At 31.6% G+C, this 20,447-nt stretch overlaps 3 protein-coding genes across 3 annotated transcripts; 1 reads left to right on the forward strand and 2 right to left on the reverse strand.

The window, feature by feature from the left end:
• Nucleotides 1-393: 393 nt before the first annotated feature.
• Nucleotides 394-4,007, reverse strand: Miple (pleiotrophin-like protein). Its single transcript, NM_001312071.1, is given in 5 exon segments — nt 394-697; nt 924-1,085; nt 1,271-1,408; nt 1,867-1,999; nt 3,911-4,007. Coding segments are annotated over 5 exon segments (459 nt in total). The 5' UTR covers nt 3,917-4,007; the 3' UTR covers nt 394-677.
• Nucleotides 4,008-7,761: 3,754 nt separating this feature from the next.
• Nucleotides 7,762-14,448, forward strand: LOC106126294 (uncharacterized). Its single transcript, XM_013323854.1, has 8 exons — nt 7,762-7,839; nt 7,927-7,994; nt 9,017-9,218; nt 11,832-12,019; nt 12,525-12,701; nt 12,921-12,947; nt 13,574-13,725; nt 14,272-14,448. Exons 1-8 carry the CDS (start codon nt 7,809-7,811, stop codon nt 14,408-14,410), a joined length of 984 nt encoding a protein of 327 aa, XP_013179308.1. The 5' UTR covers nt 7,762-7,808; the 3' UTR covers nt 14,411-14,448.
• A 1,589-nt stretch (nt 14,449-16,037) lies between these two features.
• Nucleotides 16,038-19,163, reverse strand: Syx6 (syntaxin 6). The gene is made up of 6 exons (XM_013323857.1): nt 18,993-19,163; nt 18,420-18,589; nt 18,135-18,229; nt 17,388-17,701; nt 17,135-17,229; nt 16,038-16,840 (listed from the first exon to the last, which is right to left on the reverse strand). Exons 1-6 carry the CDS (start codon nt 19,025-19,027, stop codon nt 16,764-16,766), a joined length of 786 nt encoding a protein of 261 aa, XP_013179311.1. The 5' UTR covers nt 19,028-19,163; the 3' UTR covers nt 16,038-16,763.
• Nucleotides 19,164-20,447: the final 1,284 nt, after the last annotated feature.

Raw genomic sequence — 20,447 nt, forward strand, 5'->3', positions numbered from 1 at the left:
AAAAACATAGGAAGAAAATATGTCAATCTTACTCTTATTAATATTATAAATGCGAATGTTTTGATGGATGGATGGATGTTTGTTTAAAGATATCTCCGGAACGGCTCAACGAATCTTGATGAAATTTGGCATAAATGTAGAACATAGTGTGGAAGAACACATATGCTACTAATTAAGCTTTTTGTTTAATCCCTCGCGGACAGAGTCGCAGGCGATAGCTTTTTTTCCTTAAATTTAAGTTTGGTGAGAAAACCGTTACCTTGACAACATCGTTTCTAACGACTTTGTCTTATCTCTTCGTAAATATTTCGGATGTCCACTCTATAATTAATATTTTGTTACTCTTTGGTCTCTGTCATACATGGATTAAGGGTTTTAAATAAAGAACATAGCTAAGTACTCATTTATTTAATATCAAATATTTAACTTAACTATTATGATAAAATGAAAAGGCATCTAATTACGAATATTTAAAGTTTCGAACATTGAAATGTCAAAGAGTAAAACAGTATTGTTATTACATTGTTACTAATAAATGCTTAAAATACAATAACTTTAAAACCAACACTTCATGATATTGGCGCTATTACATAAATTAGAATCAACGAACAATCATGACAATTTTATAATAAAAACGTTGTTATAATCTAAATAGTAGGCACAGCTACAAACACACTTTACTGACGATTTCTGCGACCTGGAAATTATAAAAAAAATTAAGTGACGTTAAGCTATTACAAAATAATTGTTGATCATTGGAATATCTTATATTTCTGAGACTAAAATCTCTGTGTAAAACATATCGTCATATTTGATAACACAGAGATAACAATATGTTTAAAACACAAATTGCGGTCTCGGAAACCCACGGTAAGCCGTGTGTAGAATTTATTTCATCCAAAATTAATAGATCGATTTGTTACCCTTATCTTTGGTGGACTTGACTTGTTTGTTTTTGTTGCATTTTTTAGTAATGCGTCGGCTTTGGTCGCAAGTCGGGTCGCTGTTTGCTTTCAACATGTCAGTCCTGGACATCTCACCATTGGGACTACATTCGCTCCATGACGATTTCTCGTAACGACACGCTAGGAATACAAAATAATATATTTAACTAAATATTGAACAAGACAGACAGACATTTATTTCTATTGTATTCAATGAAACAATAAGCATCTTTTCACCTTTTAATACTGTTGATAATAATTTAAGAATGTTAATCAATACTTTATAAAAATATCGTTTAATAATGATGAAATAAAAGTGTCATTACCTTTTTTACATTTCTTCTGAATAGTCTTTGTACGTTCGCAGTTCGAAACATCTCCTTTTTTCAAAGTAAGCGTTCGCGAACGTATGTTCGTCTTAGAATCGCATTCGGACCAAGCGCCACGAACGTAGCGACATGTCTCTGAACAAAAGAGCATTATATAATAGCGCTATTATAAAATAGCGCTTAAATATTGTTGATTAAATTAAATATCAATTAAGATTGAGATTTTGTACATATAGCGATAGTGACACGTGGCCTTCGTAGTTTATAATATAAGTTAAATGATGATTAAAATAACATTTACAACTCCTAATTAATGTTGCTATGATCCAATTACAAACAAACACATGCTAAGTTACAGCATAATAAATACAACATAGGATATCTTACTAACATTATAAATGCGAATGTTTGGATGGATGGATGGCTGAATAGATATTCGTAACAAGGTCTAAGCTCCATCAGCTGTATAAATCTCGCTGAAATTTAGCAAAAATATAGAACATAGTGAGGAAGAACACATAGGCTACTATGTTTTTTAATCTTGTGCGGGCGGAGTCGCAGGCGTTAGCTAGTTTTGTAATATAAACTGTTACCTCTACTTTTAGCGCCTCTTTCGTTGCGGACGAGAGCTTCATGATCGCCTTTCTCCAAAACTTCTCCTTCAGCTGAAGCTATAGCCACCAGTAGTAGGATCAAACCAGCAACCATCCAACCGCACTGTTTATACTGCAACAAAAATATTATTTTTAAAAATTGAACGCAATCCTAAACTTGCCAGCTGTGCTATTTTGAACTAACGACTCTAACTCCGAAATAGGAAAGAGATACGTGTAAAAATTGACAACGGATTACTAAGTTTCGTACGTAAAATTGTAACATTCATACTAAATATGTGAAAACTGCGGACCGCATACTACGGCATTAGCGAAGGCTTTTGTCCAATAGTGGACAGAAATTGGCTGATGATTATAGTGATGTTAAACAATTATCAGTCCCCAGGATATCAAGAGAACATCCAAGAGTTTAAATTACCAAAATACAAGTTCAAACAAAAGAATTGCTGTTGTGGAAAGAGGACAATGATTTGCACACAAATAACTTATCAATTTCTATAATCTTTCATAGAGAATAAACATCGGACGCGAAGCAACGCTAGCGGTGAGTTTCCATTGTTGTTATACCTGTATAATAACTATATGACAAAACCACTACCACCCTGTTACCATCGTGTATAAAACTTGATGAATAGATAAAGATCTTAATTTAATTAAAAGTAATAAATCACGCAAGCAAATTAATATGTAATAAAGTCTCAAAATCTTTGTTTTAAATCTACACTAAGGGTCTGCTTAAGTAAAGATTAAGAGTTCGCTTCGCATTTTCATATTTATATTTAAATTTTCGCAATAGCTTTGTATTTAATGAGTATAATTTTTTTAAATAATTTGACTCGTCTAAAATAATCTGTTTAATTAATAATAATTTATTTTAGAGATTGCCACATGTTTTTTTCAACTAAAAATAATTAAAAATCATGTATTTATAATGTGATTATAGTAAGAATTTAATATTTTCTAACATTATTCTCCTCGTTTGTAAACAATTAACATGAATTGTGGTTTATAAGAGTAATTTGTAAATTCATATCGCATATGTTTATTTATACGTCGAACGAATGATAGTGACCAGTCAACGACTTTATTGTTTCATAGCTACGGACTCAATACGAAAATAAACTCAATGACTCGCTTGCTACTTGTATCTGATAACAAGTGAATTGATAATAATTTATTGTTTTTATATTTGTACAGGAAATGTCCAGGGTCGGTATCCGGGTCTGTTTTAACCCTAATATTTTTTATTAATCATATTTTCTCAATATTTAATTGCGTATTAGTGAAATATGAATTTGTACAGATAAACAAATTTTGCCGCTAAAACATATGTCAAGTGGCGACATCTCGCGGCTGAATTGCATCCCTGACCTAAAATTCGAACAAAGACCCCTGGAACTAAAGAAACAAAGACGTTTTCTACTTAATGTATCACTAGTTGCTATTCATTTGAACGCGGCCACAAGTATTGATTTACAGATAAAAAACAAAAAAAAGACCATAGAGACTGCATTCCACAAAAAGATCCCATAAAAATACCTACATATGGTGTCTTTTAACATTCTACGTGTTAGAGCGGGACGGATTAAATTGCATAGGTTACGGAATCCGGCACAATATTTGTATCGGAATCGAATGACAGCAGACCACAACACACTATTAGTTGAAAATAAGATTCTTGTTAATTTTTATCTCTCCATTATGCATTCTTCCAGTATTTTTTTTTATTTCATATATTTGGAATAAACGCTAAAAATTTATAGATGTAACGAATAGGAAAATCACCTTTAAAAATATAATTTGTTATGGTAAAAATTTGTCTTATTTCATAATGTACAATTATCATTAGTAAATAAACAAACGTATTTTTTTTAAATTAATACGTTTAATAATAATTAAAAATAACTTAAAAAACGTCTACTTTATGTAATATCTCGCTTAAAAGTCACAATAAATGTAAATGTTTTGGAAAACTAAACTATGGGAAATAAATACATATTTCGTTTAGTTAAAATATGCTTACCTCCATATTCGCAGTTGGATTTCTTGTGCTAGGGTGAAATGCGTGCTGTCGGGACGAAGTTCGGTACGCGAGTGCGCGACGCTAGAGACTCCGAAACTCGGAGGACGCTTGGCTATTGATCTGTCCCTTACTACACCCGGGACTGGTACAGTACCACTGTACACTGCATACTCCTGCTCCTGGCCCCCGCCGCCCCTCGCCTCACACATCCACCTCCCCCCGGACACACCCGAAAGATCTCTCTATCTACAACCCAACAAGATTTATTACTTTTTCCGGGAATGACCGGATTTCCTTCGCGGGACGACTTTGGTTTTTTTTTCTGGCGAGACGCCAATTAACTTTCATAGCAGATTTAATGCGTAATTCGATTCTACTTTGTTTTCTTGCAACATGTTTTATTGGAACTCGTTTTTAAGAAACAATTAAACTTTAAATGACCTTAAAATAAGTAACTAAACGAGAAATAGTGTTGATTTTTTTTATTGTTTTAAAGAACAACAAGAACCAGCAACATTCTTAGAGATATTTTTTTTAACGCTTACCAAAGCGTGAGCTTGTAATATATAAGATTTTATCAGGTCATTGCACGGTCGATTCGACCAATATAAGATTGGAACATGGAACATAATCAGTAGAAGTTTAACATAGGATGTAGATAATATTAAAGTACTAAGACGTCATGAAACTGTAAACACAACATTCTACATATTATGTTATACAAGCTGCCGCCCGCGATTTCGTTCGTGCGGAATTTAAAAAAAAACTTTATTAGTAAGTAGCCTATGTGTCAGACTATGTTCTACGTCTATGCCAAATTTCATCCAGATCCGTTGAGATGTTCTAGAGATACCATCTAACACACATCCATCCAAACATTCACATTTATATTAGTAGGAAGTTACAGTTGGTTGATAAGATTAAAGTTGGTGAGAGTTTCAAAAAGGTCGTCGACAAAAATAAACAGCTTAAAGTAAAGCACACCTGCTGTAGGAATTTAATTTTAGATATTTCAAAAGTATTCGTTGCTCGTGAAACTCTGAGGACACTTGCATCTCGACATTTCTTTCCTTTTACTTCTTACATCGTCTGCTCTCTTGGCGAGTCGAAAATAAAACAAGTGCAATTTCATCTGGATGTCTGGAAAATATTACAAGAATGCTTCAGCATATAAACGATTTAAAAATAACTGAATCATTTTTTGTTTTGATAAATTCACTTATTTTTTTTTTATACAATTTGTAAATGGATAATATTAGTAATGGAAACCCACGTTAAATTATTTCGTACCATCCATGAGACATCACTGCGATCGATATCGACCGGGAAGAATTAATTTACGAAACATAACTGTAACATCGCAATGCATAAATGAATTATATTTCGCAAATGAATATCGCAATTCCGGGATGTTTGCGTTTGTAATATTTAATATTTCTGCGCATTTTAATTAACGTTACGTTTATAATTGCGTGTGTATTGCAGATCGGGTGGAAGGTATTACGAGGAAATGGTAGAATTAATCATATTAAATCGAAACGAATTCGTTTTGTTAATGAATACAAGTTTATTATTATATTTTTGTTAGTTAAAAATGTTATTGCATATATGAGAGCATTTTAAATAAGATAATATTTAAATATTGTTATTATTTTTTATTATTTTCGCGTAGGCTAAAACCGTGCAATGAATTTAATGAAATTTGTTAAGGAAAATTAATTTTGAGTTTGTAAGCTATTTGATCGGTCTGTTTACCATAAGTTTCCAAGCCTAAAATCTCCGTTTTTAACATATTGTTATCTCTGTTTTGTCAAAGATAATGAGAGGGATGACGATATATTAACAAAACATACTTTTCATTCAAAAATACATATCAATTGTATATTTAAAATCTCTAAACATTAACTATAGTAAATCCTCATAAAATTTTTGTTACTGGATAAAAGTGAGAAATTATTGCGAATTCTGAAAATGTCTAACCGATTCCAATCGCTTTAGAAACCAATAAGCTACATTGTTCTTAATTAACTTAGCTTGAGAAATGTAAATATAAAATTGTTTCATAAGTATCGTTTTAATAATCCTCTTAAATAAAATTTGTTTCAATTAGTTTAATTAATCTTTCTCCGAACATCGTATCGCAATGGAATACTCGATAATCCTTCGGCTTAATTGAATCCGTTAATTTTACATTTACTTGGCTATTTAAAATAAAAAATTTCAATTGCTCTTTTATAACTTATCATATTCAAAGTTTATATTTAAAAAGAAGCCGAATCAGTAGCTGAAGACCAGCTCAACAGGTAAAATACCACGACTTTTCTTTTACAAAACAATTAGAATCAAAAAAAAACATTACGGAATAAATATTACAGGAGTGAAAGCGCAATTTATACCTTCTCTTCCCACTTTATCTAAAAAAGAAGAAGGAGATTGAAAGGAGTAGAAGATTAGGAGAATTCAGGAAAAAAATAACCTTTTTCCTATCAATCTTACCCTCAGTCAGATGAAGGTGGACGGTTTTTGGTGTGAAATTGCAAAGCGAAGTTAGTTTTAAATATATTCTAGTCTAAAATGTTTTACCACTAGAATAAACTGACAAGCATTTTAACTTAGATTTAAAACAGCTGCAAATAAAAAGAAAATACATTTCATTTTCTGCCGAGGCTCTGTGTAACGTAGAAATAAAATGGAACGTAATAAGCGCAAGAAAGCATCAGAGCACTTTGGATCCGTTGAATTTTACATTAAAATTTGTAGAAACGCAAAACAGAAATGCAACATGACTAAAAGCGATGCAGCTGCTTTTCTATTCCTTTAGCGGGCTTTGAAATTTTAATATTTTTATGACAACTAAAAATAACTTTTAGTAAAACATTGAAAATAACATTTCCTCTTAAAGGTTTCCTAGTGTTTAATTATATAACATTAATAAAAATATCAGTCATAGACAAAATGCTGTATTAAATTTTAGCAAAGAGTAATTAATTAAAAATCAATTAGAAATAACAAAAAAAAATACCCAAAAATATCTTAGTATCATTGTAAATACAAACAAAATTGTATACCTTTTCTTTTCATTTTTCATTATTTCAAAGCGTCGTCAGTGTGAGTCATCAAGCTTTTATAAAAATGCTATCTCCAGTTACAATCTGAACCGGATTCCCTTTTCGCCTTTGAAACGTTTCCAGCATGAAAATGCAAAAGCTTCCGACGTATGAAAAGCGGAGGGAGCACAAATGCGCCCGTGTTCTGTTGAGTCAAGTGTACGTCGGCGGTACGGTGACAGGTAACTTCACAAAGCATGTAGCTACGCTCTTATAAAAGCTGCCAACAGAATCCGGAATTTTTGTCAAAGGAATTAGAAGGATGACTCGCATAAAATTCTCGTTAAAATTTCAAACAAAGGCCTATTCATGACAGACATGTGAATTCTATTAAATGAGACTTTTTGATGAAGACTATACCAGAATACTTTACATTATGCATGAACAGAGTGCCGCGCTTTAATAGTCTCTTGACTATTATAGTGACAATCGAAAATTGAAAGAATAATAATAGGTATTTAGTTGAAAATAGGTGTAAAGTTTGTGAAGTTGTAAGTCAGTGCCATATGGGTCGTATAATTTATAAATTCGGCCAGCCACCGACTGTTTCAGCTGTCGGTACGGACTCTAAGCGTGCGTTAACAAATTACGATGAGAAATTATATAACTTCTTTGCTTTTTGCTCGTGCGGAAAGTGTGCAAAATATTTCTTTTTTTTTATCTGTACGTTATCGGTGTAGATTTCTAGCTTTGTATTGGTAACAAAATTAACGATCCGTTGACATTTATTAATTAAATTGTTATCGTTTATACTTAAAATAACACAATAATGCATTGCAGTAACAAACGCCATGAAAGTATGGATTACATTAAATTTATTTGGTATAATCTTTAATATAATAAAATATTTCTTCAATATTAAAATACTAAATAACATTTATCCTTGTAAAATAATATTTTCATTTTCAGTTGCATTTATAACAATATGTAAAGGAGATTCTCCATTCCAACCTCGTGAGAAATCAGTACCTTTTATTGTAAGTATTATAGCATATTAGTATTGTATATTACTGCATTTTCATATATCCTACGACAGTCAATTTAGGATCCTCCCTGAGTTAACATAAAGGTCTTCCCGAATTACACAAAAAAACCGACATAAATACACCCGGCATATAGAAAATGTTGCCAGTCACTGTTTATGACATAACAAATAGACAGATCTATAATAGAAACTATAACAGGATATATTATTGTTACGTTACGTATGTCGTTGAATGTTACAAAGTAAACTTTTCTACGCAGTCTTTGATCCCCCTTTAACAGAGCAATTTCTTTTAGTTAGTATAAAATTGTCGCTCGGTAGCATTGTCGTGTTGATTGTGTAATCAAAGTCGACAGCTGAACAACTTCCTCGTAGAGTATTCTCATCCTTAATATGACAATCAAAACATCCTTTGAAAACATAGATCATTCTTTAACTATAAAGATTTATGACAAAGTTTTTAGTAAACTTTTTTAATATAATAGTCTTTTGTTAAATGTCCACAGATTCTCTAAACTTTAATTTGGGTTTAAGAATTATTTAAGCCTATAGGGCTTAGTATAAACTTACACGGACTGACAATCTGCAAACTGTTACCGAAGATTGGCGGTCAACTTGGCAAATCTTCTCAGTCTTACTTCTTACTTATATTATGCGAATGTTTAAATGCATGGATGGATGGATGTTTGTTAGAAGGTATCTCCAGAACGGCTGAACGGATCTCGATGAAATTTGGCATACATATTATATAGAACATAGTCTAGAAGAACACATGGGCTACTTATTATGTTTCTTTTCTAATTCCGCGCGGACAGAGTCATGGGCAACAGCTAGTTTTTTTTTAGAAAGAAGTGGGCAAAAAAAGGAATAATAACATCAGAGGAAATGCAGATTAGAGAACTTGCTTCGAAGAATCCCTATAGACTCTGTTTTTGGAGCACGATAAAAACAATCGATACCCATAACTACATCTACTTAAATGTAAATTATTTCTCTTGCAATTATATTTTCCAGGTTTATTTTTTATCACGTTACCGAGGAATATGTGTCGGTACTTTAGTTTCGAGGACTGCCGTTTTAACAGCAGCTGTTTGCGTTACCCATCCACTAACAGTTACCAAAGACACGAGGCCTATTAACGTAATCGCCACAACTTTCTACCGACATCCAAGACGAGGAATACGAATACAGGTCACGAAAATTATTATACCAAAATGTAAGTAATAATAATAATAATCCTATGTGTACAGTCCTGACCAATAGTTGTTTGAGACGTGGGATTCCGCTAACGGTGGTGCTTTATTTTTAATATTAAGAATATGATAAATAAATGAATATAATAAAAAAAAAACAAATTACAATTAAGCGTTCCAATGCAGTACGTAAATATATGTAGTTCTAGAATTGTTTTATCGGCTTTATAAAGGCATACTTAAAGATTGAATTCTCATTATTGGATAGTTTGGAGTTCTTTCTTATAATTTTATAACTTACTATCTGTCGCGATGGTTTGGAAAATAGATTCTCAAACCTAACTGAATATGTAAATAAATTTCATAGAAATCGGTCAAGCAGTTTCGGAGGAGTATGGTAACTGGCATTATGACACGAACATTTTATATACAAGATTATACTCACTATTAACCTTTTATTTAATAAAACAAGTTAAAATTTTCACCCTTATGTTTATTTTGTATAGTATACCATACATAGAACTTTATAAAAATATACGATCGCTATAAAATAATTTTTAACTTAGTTTTTTTAACCTTGTTTTTTGCTTTTATTCAAAAAAGAAATCTTGTCTCAATAAGGGTTAATTTAATAATAAACGTATTGATTACACAACATGTAAAACAAATTACGTATATCTTTCAGTTCCAATATTTACGATAAAAGAACGTTTTTTTTTTACCTGTGCCTTTTAATAAAATGAAGTTCCGATCAAGTGCACTGTACCGTATCTGCGTTTAATTGATATTGAAAGTGGGTTCTATTTTAACGTTTTTTGTATGCAAAATAAAGGTTAAATCGTATGAGTTAAAGTGAGTAGAAGTTTTATTAAATTTTTAATATCGCACCGTCAGATATTAAAATCCGTAAATGAGAGCATATTTCAGCAGCAGCTGCTATAAAGTACAGCTTACAAATCATATTTCCTTGATTAAAAATTTTTAAAAAGCTTCACTGCTATCCAACTTTGATGTCAGTGAAAATGTCGGAAATTTTTTAACATTTTTTATGAAATACTTTGTAATCATGAAAACATATCTTTTTTATAAATTCCGAATGTAAATGTGTTTTGCAGATACTTTTATTTAACGTATGAACTGATATAAATGTTTTCAAATGCGCCTTAAAATTATTCATTCTTCATTTTTGTAATTATTAAATTACAAACGACAGAACAAACATAAAAACATTGATTTTTATTTATATTAAAAAAATCGTTTTTCCGGACCCAACAATAAAAATAAATTTTTAAAAGCAGTACATGAAAACAATAAGTTTTACAATTTCCGTATTTCCTTTCTCAAGGAAAAAGCTTTGAAAATCTTCTTAGTGAATTGCTTCGAACGAGTCGCAACGAAGACAAAGGAACTCTACAAACTAGGCAACTAAGAAAAATGCTCAATTACGTTCGAAGTATAATACCTTAAAACTTACATTGTTTAAGTTGATTGCTATTAGGGGCTTTACATTTAGAGCGTCAGTAGCTCAGGGGTTAAAACTGACTTGCAATCTGCAGGTCCTGGGTTCGAATCCCGCCATGTACCAATGTGTCTTTCGATTTCCGATCTACATATGTACATTTATCCGACGTTCTTACGATGAAAGAAAACATCTTGATGCAACCTACACATATCTGAGAAGAAATTCAAAGTTATGTGTGAAGTCAACCAACCCGCACTTGGTCAGCGTGGTTGACTATGGGCTAGTTACCCCTAACTTAGGGTAGGCTCCGAGCCTTCGGTAGGGACGTATAGTGAGCTTATGACGATGATGAGGGTCTTTACAATTTTTAATTCTTGAAACTAAAGACAGTTGTTTTTTGAATCTTCTATAGTACTAAAGCATAATTATGTCAATGTATGTAGGAAATACTCGTATAGTGCAAAAATAAGAAATGTCTCATAAAAATATCGTCTCCCTGGCCTTATCCCACTGGGGTCAGCGCACAAGGTTTTATCAACCTTGCGCCGGCCGTCAGTCTAATAATAAACTACATACTTAAAAATTACATCTAAAAATACGAAAACAAAAAAGAAATAACATTACTCTTTTTTATTGTTAAACAAATTAAACATTATAAACACGAACATCTCAGAATATTATATAACGATTAAATTAGTGACATCTATACATAATAAATAAAATTGGAATGACTGTTTGTAATATTGAAATAACCATTTTTTACTACATTTTTATGAATATATACGTTGCATACACCAAAATAACATATTTTACAATTTTTGTTTGTCTGTCTGTTTGTTCCGACTGATCTCTGAAATGGCCGGACCTATTTTGATGGGACTTTTATAGCGAGGTAGCTGATGTAATAAGGAGTAACTTAGGCTACGTTTATTTCAGAATAATTCCTTTATTTTAGAAAAATAGGACAAACAAAGCCAGTATTACCCAGCTAGTTCAAAATAAAAGCGAAAGGTTTTAACCGCCATGCATGTATAGAGGTATGAATTTAGACGAAGGAATATGCTATAATCTCATCGAATGGAAATCCGAATCACATATTAGAGATGTAGAATGAAATATATTGCGTATAATTGTAGTGAAGAGGAAAGAGTAACATGTATTTTGTTTTTACAAGGGGTCAACGTAACTTCGAATCGTGGTTATTTGATGCAAAGTTCACCAGCACTTATGTTATTGAAGCAAACGGTGCCAGACATCGTAGCAGAGGTGCCGATGAGAGGTATCACCGTTGACTTCGAAAACGACAGCTTTACCCTTCACGACGAATGCGCTATGATCGGATGGCATTTCTTCTATAAAGGAGTTGAGTATTTTAAAGTCTAGAAACAAAAACAAATATGTTTATAAGGCTAATGTGTTCCTATGTATTCTTTCAGACTATGTTCTACATCTGTGTCAAATTTCATCAAGATCCGTTCCGTAGATGCCTTCAAACAAACATCCATCCATACATCTAAATATTCGCCTTTATACGATTTTCGAAACCCCTTGCTATTTGGCATTGAAGTCAAACTCCGCATTATATAAAGCGAAAACATGCTATTCTTAAATTACCAAATGACAGTGATATTGTTACGATTCTCGCCATGTGGCGAGATTTGCGTTGAACTCGACCATCTGTTGGTCCCAACCCACTTGTGTTTGTTTAGTTTTTTACTCTTATTCTGGATCTTTTATATTTTTAGAAATCTTTGAAGCTTTCGTTTGTTTTTTAAACTAAAATACCAAAAGGTCGTTTACCTAATATTGTTGAAAATATTACGACTAATATATTGTTTTTTAAATTAAATATGATGATTTTTTTCAGGATGTAATATATCAAAAGAAGAAATTTCTCCTACAAAGGAATATGCGTGTGCAATTTCTAAATATTGCTAAAAAACGTTTATGGTGCGACCCGTTGTCTGTGAGATTTCACGCAGCACTTGTAAATCTTGGCTTCATAGGTTATTCTGATGAAAGCACTGCAATATGTCTTAGAGATGTAAGGATCAAATATTTTATCAATTTTTATATACATTTTATTCCGATATTGCAAAAACAAGCAGTCACAGTGTTAACTCGATATTACATATTTCCATCAAATGTATTGTATCATATTTCATTTGTACCTCCATACATTTAAAATACAAACATCATACACTTTGCAATATAACTAAACATATCGGTTTTTATTTACTTAAAATAAATTATTTAATTACAGGCAGAAAGAACTGCTCAGCCATGTCACGTAAGTGTTTTATTTATTATAGATAATTAATTTATATTAGAAAATATACTAACCAAATTAATTAATTTATACTATATTAAATAAACTATATACTAAAACTAAACCAAACTAACAATAAAACTAAATAATATAAAAAATCGACCCCAAATTAGTTCACTTCATTATTTATCATTTTTTGTATGTCATTTTTATTCATGTAGATTTTTAAGTAATACAAATAAAAATACGCTTTTAGCACATCGAATTCAGTTCAAACGCCAACCTTTCAAATTGATAAGGTCAATTTAAATTACACTTAAGCCGCTAGCACACTGCCACGAAGCCAAAAAGAACCAAAGCGAACTTACATTTCATATAAGATTTGGTTGATTCCTTCGAGGCATTCACCATTGGTTTCAGAGACCAAAATTACTGTATAAAATATATCGTCAACCCTGTCATTATATTTAACAAAACAGAGATAACGATATGTTTTAAACGAGGATTTTGGTCTTAGAAACACACGGTTAATATCTAAACCAAATCTTATATGGAACGAACGTTCTTTTTTCAAATTTCGCGCTTCCACTTTGCTTCTAGTAGTGATTTACAAGGTGTATATTAAATACGAAGATTTTTTTATAAAGGGTATGTATGGCTCGCCGTTGATCTGCCACGGCGCTGTTGTTGGAATGATGATGGCCCCGGACGCTCAGTGGTCGAATTGCACGGGCTTTAGTAACCTCATACACATATTCAAGAGTAATTCACTCATACCTTACATGAAATGCGTTCAAAGGTGATTTGACAATTTCTATTATTTAGCCCATAATTTTAAGTTGTAGATTATTATAACTTCGAAGCTTGTGGTAGGATTGGCACAATGATGTGTGCTAAGAGTATTAACATGTGCCCACACCCCGGTGAACAGTGAGTCGAGGGAACCAGAGGGGGTTTAGTGGGTAGGCTCCTTGTCCCTTTAGGGATGTGGAGAGAGTCCCACATAACCGGAGTGGCTTTCCCCGAGTCACCCGGTATGCGTAACGCATTCCCCCTCTTAAAAAAAAAGGATTGGCACAATGAACAGGATTTGAACCTACGACTGCTAGTTTGTTAACCTGTACTCCATTACGCTGTTGTCGCTTCCAGTACTGATAGTATTCTATAGTGAATATTATCAACATTTATTGTTGATTTCGCAAAGAACTGGCGTGTTCTGCTGAGTTCGATTTTCTTCTAATTAGCTTTTTTTCTTTGATATATATATACACATACTTATCTCATTTCATTTGAATTCTAGGAAATATTTTTATCGTGTTTTTGTTCATTCAAATATATATTTCAGCCTTTTCGTTCCTGAATTCGTCATGGATTGGGAAACAATGAAGAAATCTTTCTACGAAGATGTGAAGGATGAATACGATTATGTAACAGAATTATATGATGCACTATTAGAAAACTCTGGCAGCACAGAAGAGAAGTAATAAAAAAAGAATAGATAAAAAAAGGTTCAGAACATCCTCGGAAATAAAACTAAATTTTTTGGATTATTTTTTTTTATTTATTGACTAGTGCATCGTAATATAAAATAAATCTTCAGAAGAGTTCCAACGATTTACAAACATGAACCATAATGAAGTCTATCAATATATCCTTAAAATTGCGATGTATTTTATCAAAAACTTAATGCTTTCCGTTTCTTTGAGGTTATAACATTTTGGTACTATTTTGAATTATTCTTACACCACATCTGCTGACTCGGCACCTCCGACACATCGCCAACTTTGCGGTGAATAAGGCGTAGGCTTCGTTGTATTACTGTTGAACTAACACAGGTGAAGGTGCGAGCGCGGGTAATAATAACAGTCACCCGCGCCGCACTAGCGACAATTTCAAACACGTAAACTTATATGGAAGTTTTCATATCAAACTTGCGGCAGACCTTGCGCGTTTTTCTCGCTAAGTCAAGTTAAACCTTACTGTCATCGGGTGAACAATGCCGAGAAATTGCTTCGGGTCTAAATAAATTTGGTCTATTTTTGTAGCCAGACACTGCCTGTCACCAACCTACCTTACTCGGGAGTTTTTAGTTTTTATCTTTAAGCTATATATTAATAACTATATTTCATCAACTCTGCTAGATCTTCTACATATACTGTAACACTTACGCCTCTTAATAATTCATTTACAATTTGGATCCCTATGTACTATCCAACATTTAGTATTCAGTGCCACCAACTTATGTAAAGAGGCGAAAAACTACAGCTGCCATTACTCGTTGACTTGTTTATTTTTTATTAAAATGGCAACACTGAACATCTCGACACAATTGATATAAAAGTTAATGGCACTAAAACTGAGTTCTCACTGACGAATTGTCGAAGATTTACAGCGTCAATAACAGCTGATAGTAGTCCGCCATCTTGTATTATAAACAAGATGGCGGCCGGCTTTATAAGTCCGCCATCTCGTGTTATAAACAAAACTGCGGATTAATCGTGCCTGGATGAATTGCTACTATCCCTCCCGACAACTATCCCTTCTTGTATTAAGTGATAGTACTTGCCGTCATATATTCTATACATTGTATCGTTGACCATAAAAGATATGACTCTAGAAATACATATAACTGCGTACTAAATTTATACAATATATTAAAGTATGTTAACGTTTTTGGCCACATTAAGACACCTTAGAAAAATACATATTTCTTTTGTAAGTCTAATTTTCTATAGTAATTAAGACGTTTCTTTTTAGAATTCAATTGCTTCGTTTGGCTGTCATATTGTAATTAACAATCTACTATTACAGAATAACAATTTTATCATCCACAAGTAGCATAATTTTAAGGCATCTTGTGACAGGATCACTTCTTACTATTAGAAAAAAAAATTAACCGTCTAGGAATTAAGAGAAATTCCTAGAAATATTTACAGATTATTTTCAACCGTATAATGCTGCCAATGCCTGCAGAAACACTATCAAATAACCTTGTCTTATCTATCTTAAAGGAACTAGCTTTAATTCTACTATAACAGTTAAAACGTACATAATAAATAAATAACGCATAACTATACAAAAAAATAATATTAAAAACAGCAGTGAAACTTATACAATTAAAATTATTTTCCCTAAATTAAAGCTCAAGTGTATAAGAAATAAATTAATACAATATAAAATTAATTCGATTCCAGTAACACCTACAAACATTATGTTGTCTCCGTTTTTCTCAAAGAGAATGAAAGAGATGAAAATATGTACAGGTATTCCGGCAGTGACATCTCAAGGTCACGAAGAAAAATAAAGGCACTGACGTTCACATTTTTCACGGAACAAGCTTATCTCGCGTCTAAATTCATAAAATCCTAGTATCATGCGTTAATATAAAGCTAAAAACATTAATTTGATACTACATAGTCTCGGAATGGTTTAGTAACAATTTTAATACGTTAATTTCTAGCAATCCTAAAAAAACACCCTATATGTTATGAGCCCAAGAAGTTATTTTCAATTAAAATATACGTTGAAAGAGATTTAACAATTATGAAATAACAAAAAATAATTATGCTAAGAATTTGAAATGGTTAAAGAGTAAATGGGTAAAATAGTAATTTAAGATATGAACATAGTGGAGATGTAGTCACAATCTTGCGTATTTTACTTAAAACATACTAAGTATTCCAGCCATTTGCTAACAATTGTAAAATAAAGAAGTAAAATTATACATTTATATGATAATTCACATCTAAAAATTACCTAGAAATCTACAATTAAAATGGATACAGTATAAATAGCAAGAATAACTGTACGACATTTAGATTAAATTTTGTGTAGAATTTAAAGAATTATGAACAATAATAAGATAAGAAGAAGAAGTGCAATTAAAATGAGGATAACCAGCCATTGACGTCGATCTGAAAGATAAATAGGATTCATAAGAATTTATTGCAGCAATGGTTACATTTACATCCCAAAACTATTAAGAACAATCAAAATAGTGTCACACCCTGTTATTCTTAAATTATGCAATAAGATGCTTTGAAAAATTAACTTTAAAAATTTGTAAAAAAAAATTATTGGAACATCCTGTATGGTGACTAATATGATAACATATTGTTGTCCCTTTTGTTTACTATGAAAAAGGCAGAGACAGAGTAAAATCCCATATTAATAAGCTCAATTAATAGTAGGTACAAATGAACACTTACCATTGTTCATCTGAAGGACTCTTGCCACTTTCTTAACAGTTGAATCTAATCTGGAACCAGTATTCTCCAATACCGTATTCATGTCGTCCAACATACTAAAAAAATAATCTCCTTTAATAATATATAAATTTATTCGTAAGGATTACTCCTTGAGGAAGATCTATTTATGTTTGATGTGAATTAAAAAAAAGCTTAATCTCAAAGTGACTAGTTTACTTAAAATTAGCGAAATAGACAGTATTATGTTACTTACACAGCTTGTTCATCAAGCTCATTGCCAATTTGCTTAGAAACTGTTTTCAGATTAGCGGCAGAATTACTGATAACATTCAACTGATTATCTTGATTCATTAGCATTTCCTCTTGCAAAGACATTATATCACTTTCATACATATCAAATGGTGGAGGGCTGTCAGTCTGATTTGCAAGCCTGGAATATCTGGAATTCTGAGGTGTTGTTGCCCAGAAATTACCAAAATGTATTGGACTCTCTTCACCTAGCAGAGGCTCCCTGGCAGTGCCATCAATATCATTCTTCCTGTTCGATGTCATTTTGCCTTTCATAACCTGAAAATATTATGAGACAGTGTATTAAAATATAACAAAAAAGTAACACATTACAAATCTTATTATATGTGCGACAAATTATCAAAACATATTAATAAAATTAGAGTGTCTGTATGTAATATAAAAAAAGTTACATTTCACAGACATGAAATATTTGGGTAGGTGATAATGAAAAAATTTTGGAAACTTTAGTCTGTCAGTCTGTATGTCTGTCCTCAAAGCCATGTTTGCATCTGTGGAATGACTGGACTAATTTTGATGGCACTTGGATGAAGTCACAAGAAACCACCACTTTCATTAAGAAATTGGTTAAAGAAAAATATTGGTGAACAAAGGTGTATAAACTAAAAGTAAATTTAACTGTGAACAAATAAAATGTAGAGTTAACAAAAATATAGAAATATGTGTTTGAAGTATTACAGTTTTACCATACCTTTACTTCTTTTTTTGTTGCCTCTATAAATGCCCTTCGCTCACAAATCTCCTTGTTGTCAATCTTAAATTTTGATGAGTTTTTTTCAACTATACTTATATCAACAATTTAAGGAATTAATTTACCACGGGATCAAATACATTAAAGTTAATATTATGTTGTTATAAAAAGAATATGTTAAATATTCATTTACATCTTTATGAAAAAATAATATCAATCTACAATTTCCAAGACATTAAAACCATTTCATATTAAAATAGGTTGAAAAGTATTTAAAAAGGATATTAATTGTGTCTTCTAAGTCTTCCAAATCCCATTCAATGCTACGCAATGCATTCTTTAGCTCTGTTGAGGTCCACTCAACCTCTGGGCTGTTAGGCACTGTGGGTGATTTCGATAGTTCTTGCCAACGTAAATAAAGGCCTCGTGTTTTGTTTAATGCCTTGAACACCTCACTGTTACACCAATGTTTGATTATTTATAATATGTAATCTGATTAATGCGCAACCTATTTCTTTTGGTTAAATGTAAAAAAATATATTTTAACTAATGCTAACAAAAAAATATATGACACAAAACATAATTTCATTTTCGAATTATTAAAATTGATTAGAATTTAAACACTATTTATTCTATCAATTATATACTCAATAAAAAAGCCAGAAAATCTTCTAAAAAGAGTAAGTACTTAACACTTACTGACAATACAAACAAAATTAAATTCAACAACGAAAAATGTGATCATACATTTTGCAAAAAATAAATAAATTAAACAGTGAGCATATGTCTAAAGCACTCTTAAAGTCGACGTTACACCCATCTATTCCGCATCTATACAAACTAAAATTATGCACTTACTCCTTGACGACGTAAAATGGATCTTCTAAAGTCATTTCAAACAGAAGAACCGAGAAAATTCTAGTAGTTGCATGTGATTATTAACAAAACACAATAAGCAAAAATAATCAATGTTTATTAGTACAGTAGTATAGTAGTCCCTGGTCTACCCTTAAAATATCGACGGCTTAAACATACCCCGTGTAAATTCGCTCGATGGACTATTCTCCGTCCTTTGCTAACTCGTATTACTTTCTGCTGCTGCAGCTGCGTACTTCCAAATTCACATCGCGCAGACGCAAGACCCGACACTTAATAGATAATATAGCTACAATATCATATCGACATTGAGCTCGAGCAAATGGCACTGTGAGTATTTTTTTCGTATTTTTGCTGTTTTTGTAATAATTGACTATTATTTCGACAGGTCCACAGATTTAATAAAATGTCAAGTATTATTTTAAGCCAAACCACCAAAGAATAAAAGTCTAAGCGACAGAGCAGCCTCAATACAAAAACCTGTTGATTGCAATTTTATTTTTCTTTTCTTTGTACTCTCAGATTCTCAGTATTTAATTTTCTTATACATTGAGTTGTTAAATAAAATGTAAGCCTTTTTACTAAGCTATTAACAGTCTTAGTAAATATTTGGTGGTATTTATACAAACATACGGTACTATATTGTTTTTGCTTAATGATGTTAGAGCACTTTTCCAAATGTTACAATCATTGTATTCACAAAGCCATAAATTTCATTTGATTCAACTAGTAAATAAGGATCTACTTTATATTTTACCTACTGTCTGAAATCGGCAACTAATACCATAAATAAAGTGAACCCAAGAATTGGGTTTTATAAAATTGCCCGTTAAATGTCTCCGAACAAAGTAATGTCTGAAGTATAAATATCAAATTAAGGAAAATGGTTTCATGTGCTAATACAATTCTAATGTGAAATTTAATTTATAATAGAACAAGCAAATTAAAATTTCAATTAGAAAAATCGTATTAACATATAACATAGTTGTAGAATAAAATATATTATATTCCTCATATTTATGTTTAAAATATTCTCCATTTTGAAGTAAAGCTTTATTAAGCCTTAACTTATTGGTAGATAGGTATAGAATGTGAAGTCATGATAATCGATAATCGTGTCTCGCCATATTAGAAACTATCCGTCGATACAATATGAATGTAGTGAAAAATTAAACGCTATACTAAAAGTAGATGGCGCTAGCTCCAAGAGAGTGCTGTCATCTATCATCTGTCAAAGTTTTTATACGTCATACCAAAGAGGGTAATATGCATATTATACAGAGCCGTCGTATTTTTCGGCAAAACTGTACAATCAGTTTAAAGAATTACTTTTTATATTATTGTTCATATGTGTAAAAGATTGTTGAAAATAGTAAAACTTTTATTTCTGCTAGTACCGATGATGTTGAATTGACATAAACAGAATGTTAAATGTTT

The sequence above is a fragment of the Papilio xuthus genome, unplaced genomic scaffold (assembly GCF_000836235.2).
Source record: "Papilio xuthus unplaced genomic scaffold, Pxut_1.1 DF825017.1, whole genome shotgun sequence".
NCBI classification, from domain to species: domain Eukaryota; kingdom Metazoa; phylum Arthropoda; class Insecta; order Lepidoptera; family Papilionidae; genus Papilio; species Papilio xuthus.

Excerpts from the sequence above, each read along its gene's own strand:
- LOC106126294 (XM_013323854.1), top strand. The coding sequence starts at position 7,809 with ATGAAAGTATGGATTACATTAAATTTATTTG. Across the intron at positions 7,840-7,926 it reads GATTACATTAAATTTATTTG|TTGCATTTATAACAATATGT; the intron begins GTATAATCTTTA and ends TTTCATTTTCAG. Across the intron at positions 12,948-13,573 it reads GAACTGCTCAGCCATGTCAC|GGTATGTATGGCTCGCCGTT; the intron begins GTAAGTGTTTTA and ends TTTTTTATAAAG.
- Syx6 (XM_013323857.1), bottom strand. The coding sequence starts at position 19,027 with ATGACTTTAGAAGATCCATTTTACGTCGTCAAGGA. Across the intron at positions 18,590-18,992 it reads CCATTTTACGTCGTCAAGGA|TGAGGTGTTCAAGGCATTAA; the intron begins GTAAGTGCATAA and ends TTGGTGTAACAG. Across the intron at positions 17,702-18,134 it reads CAACAAAAAAAGAAGTAAAG|GTTATGAAAGGCAAAATGAC; the intron begins GTATGGTAAAAC and ends TAATATTTTCAG.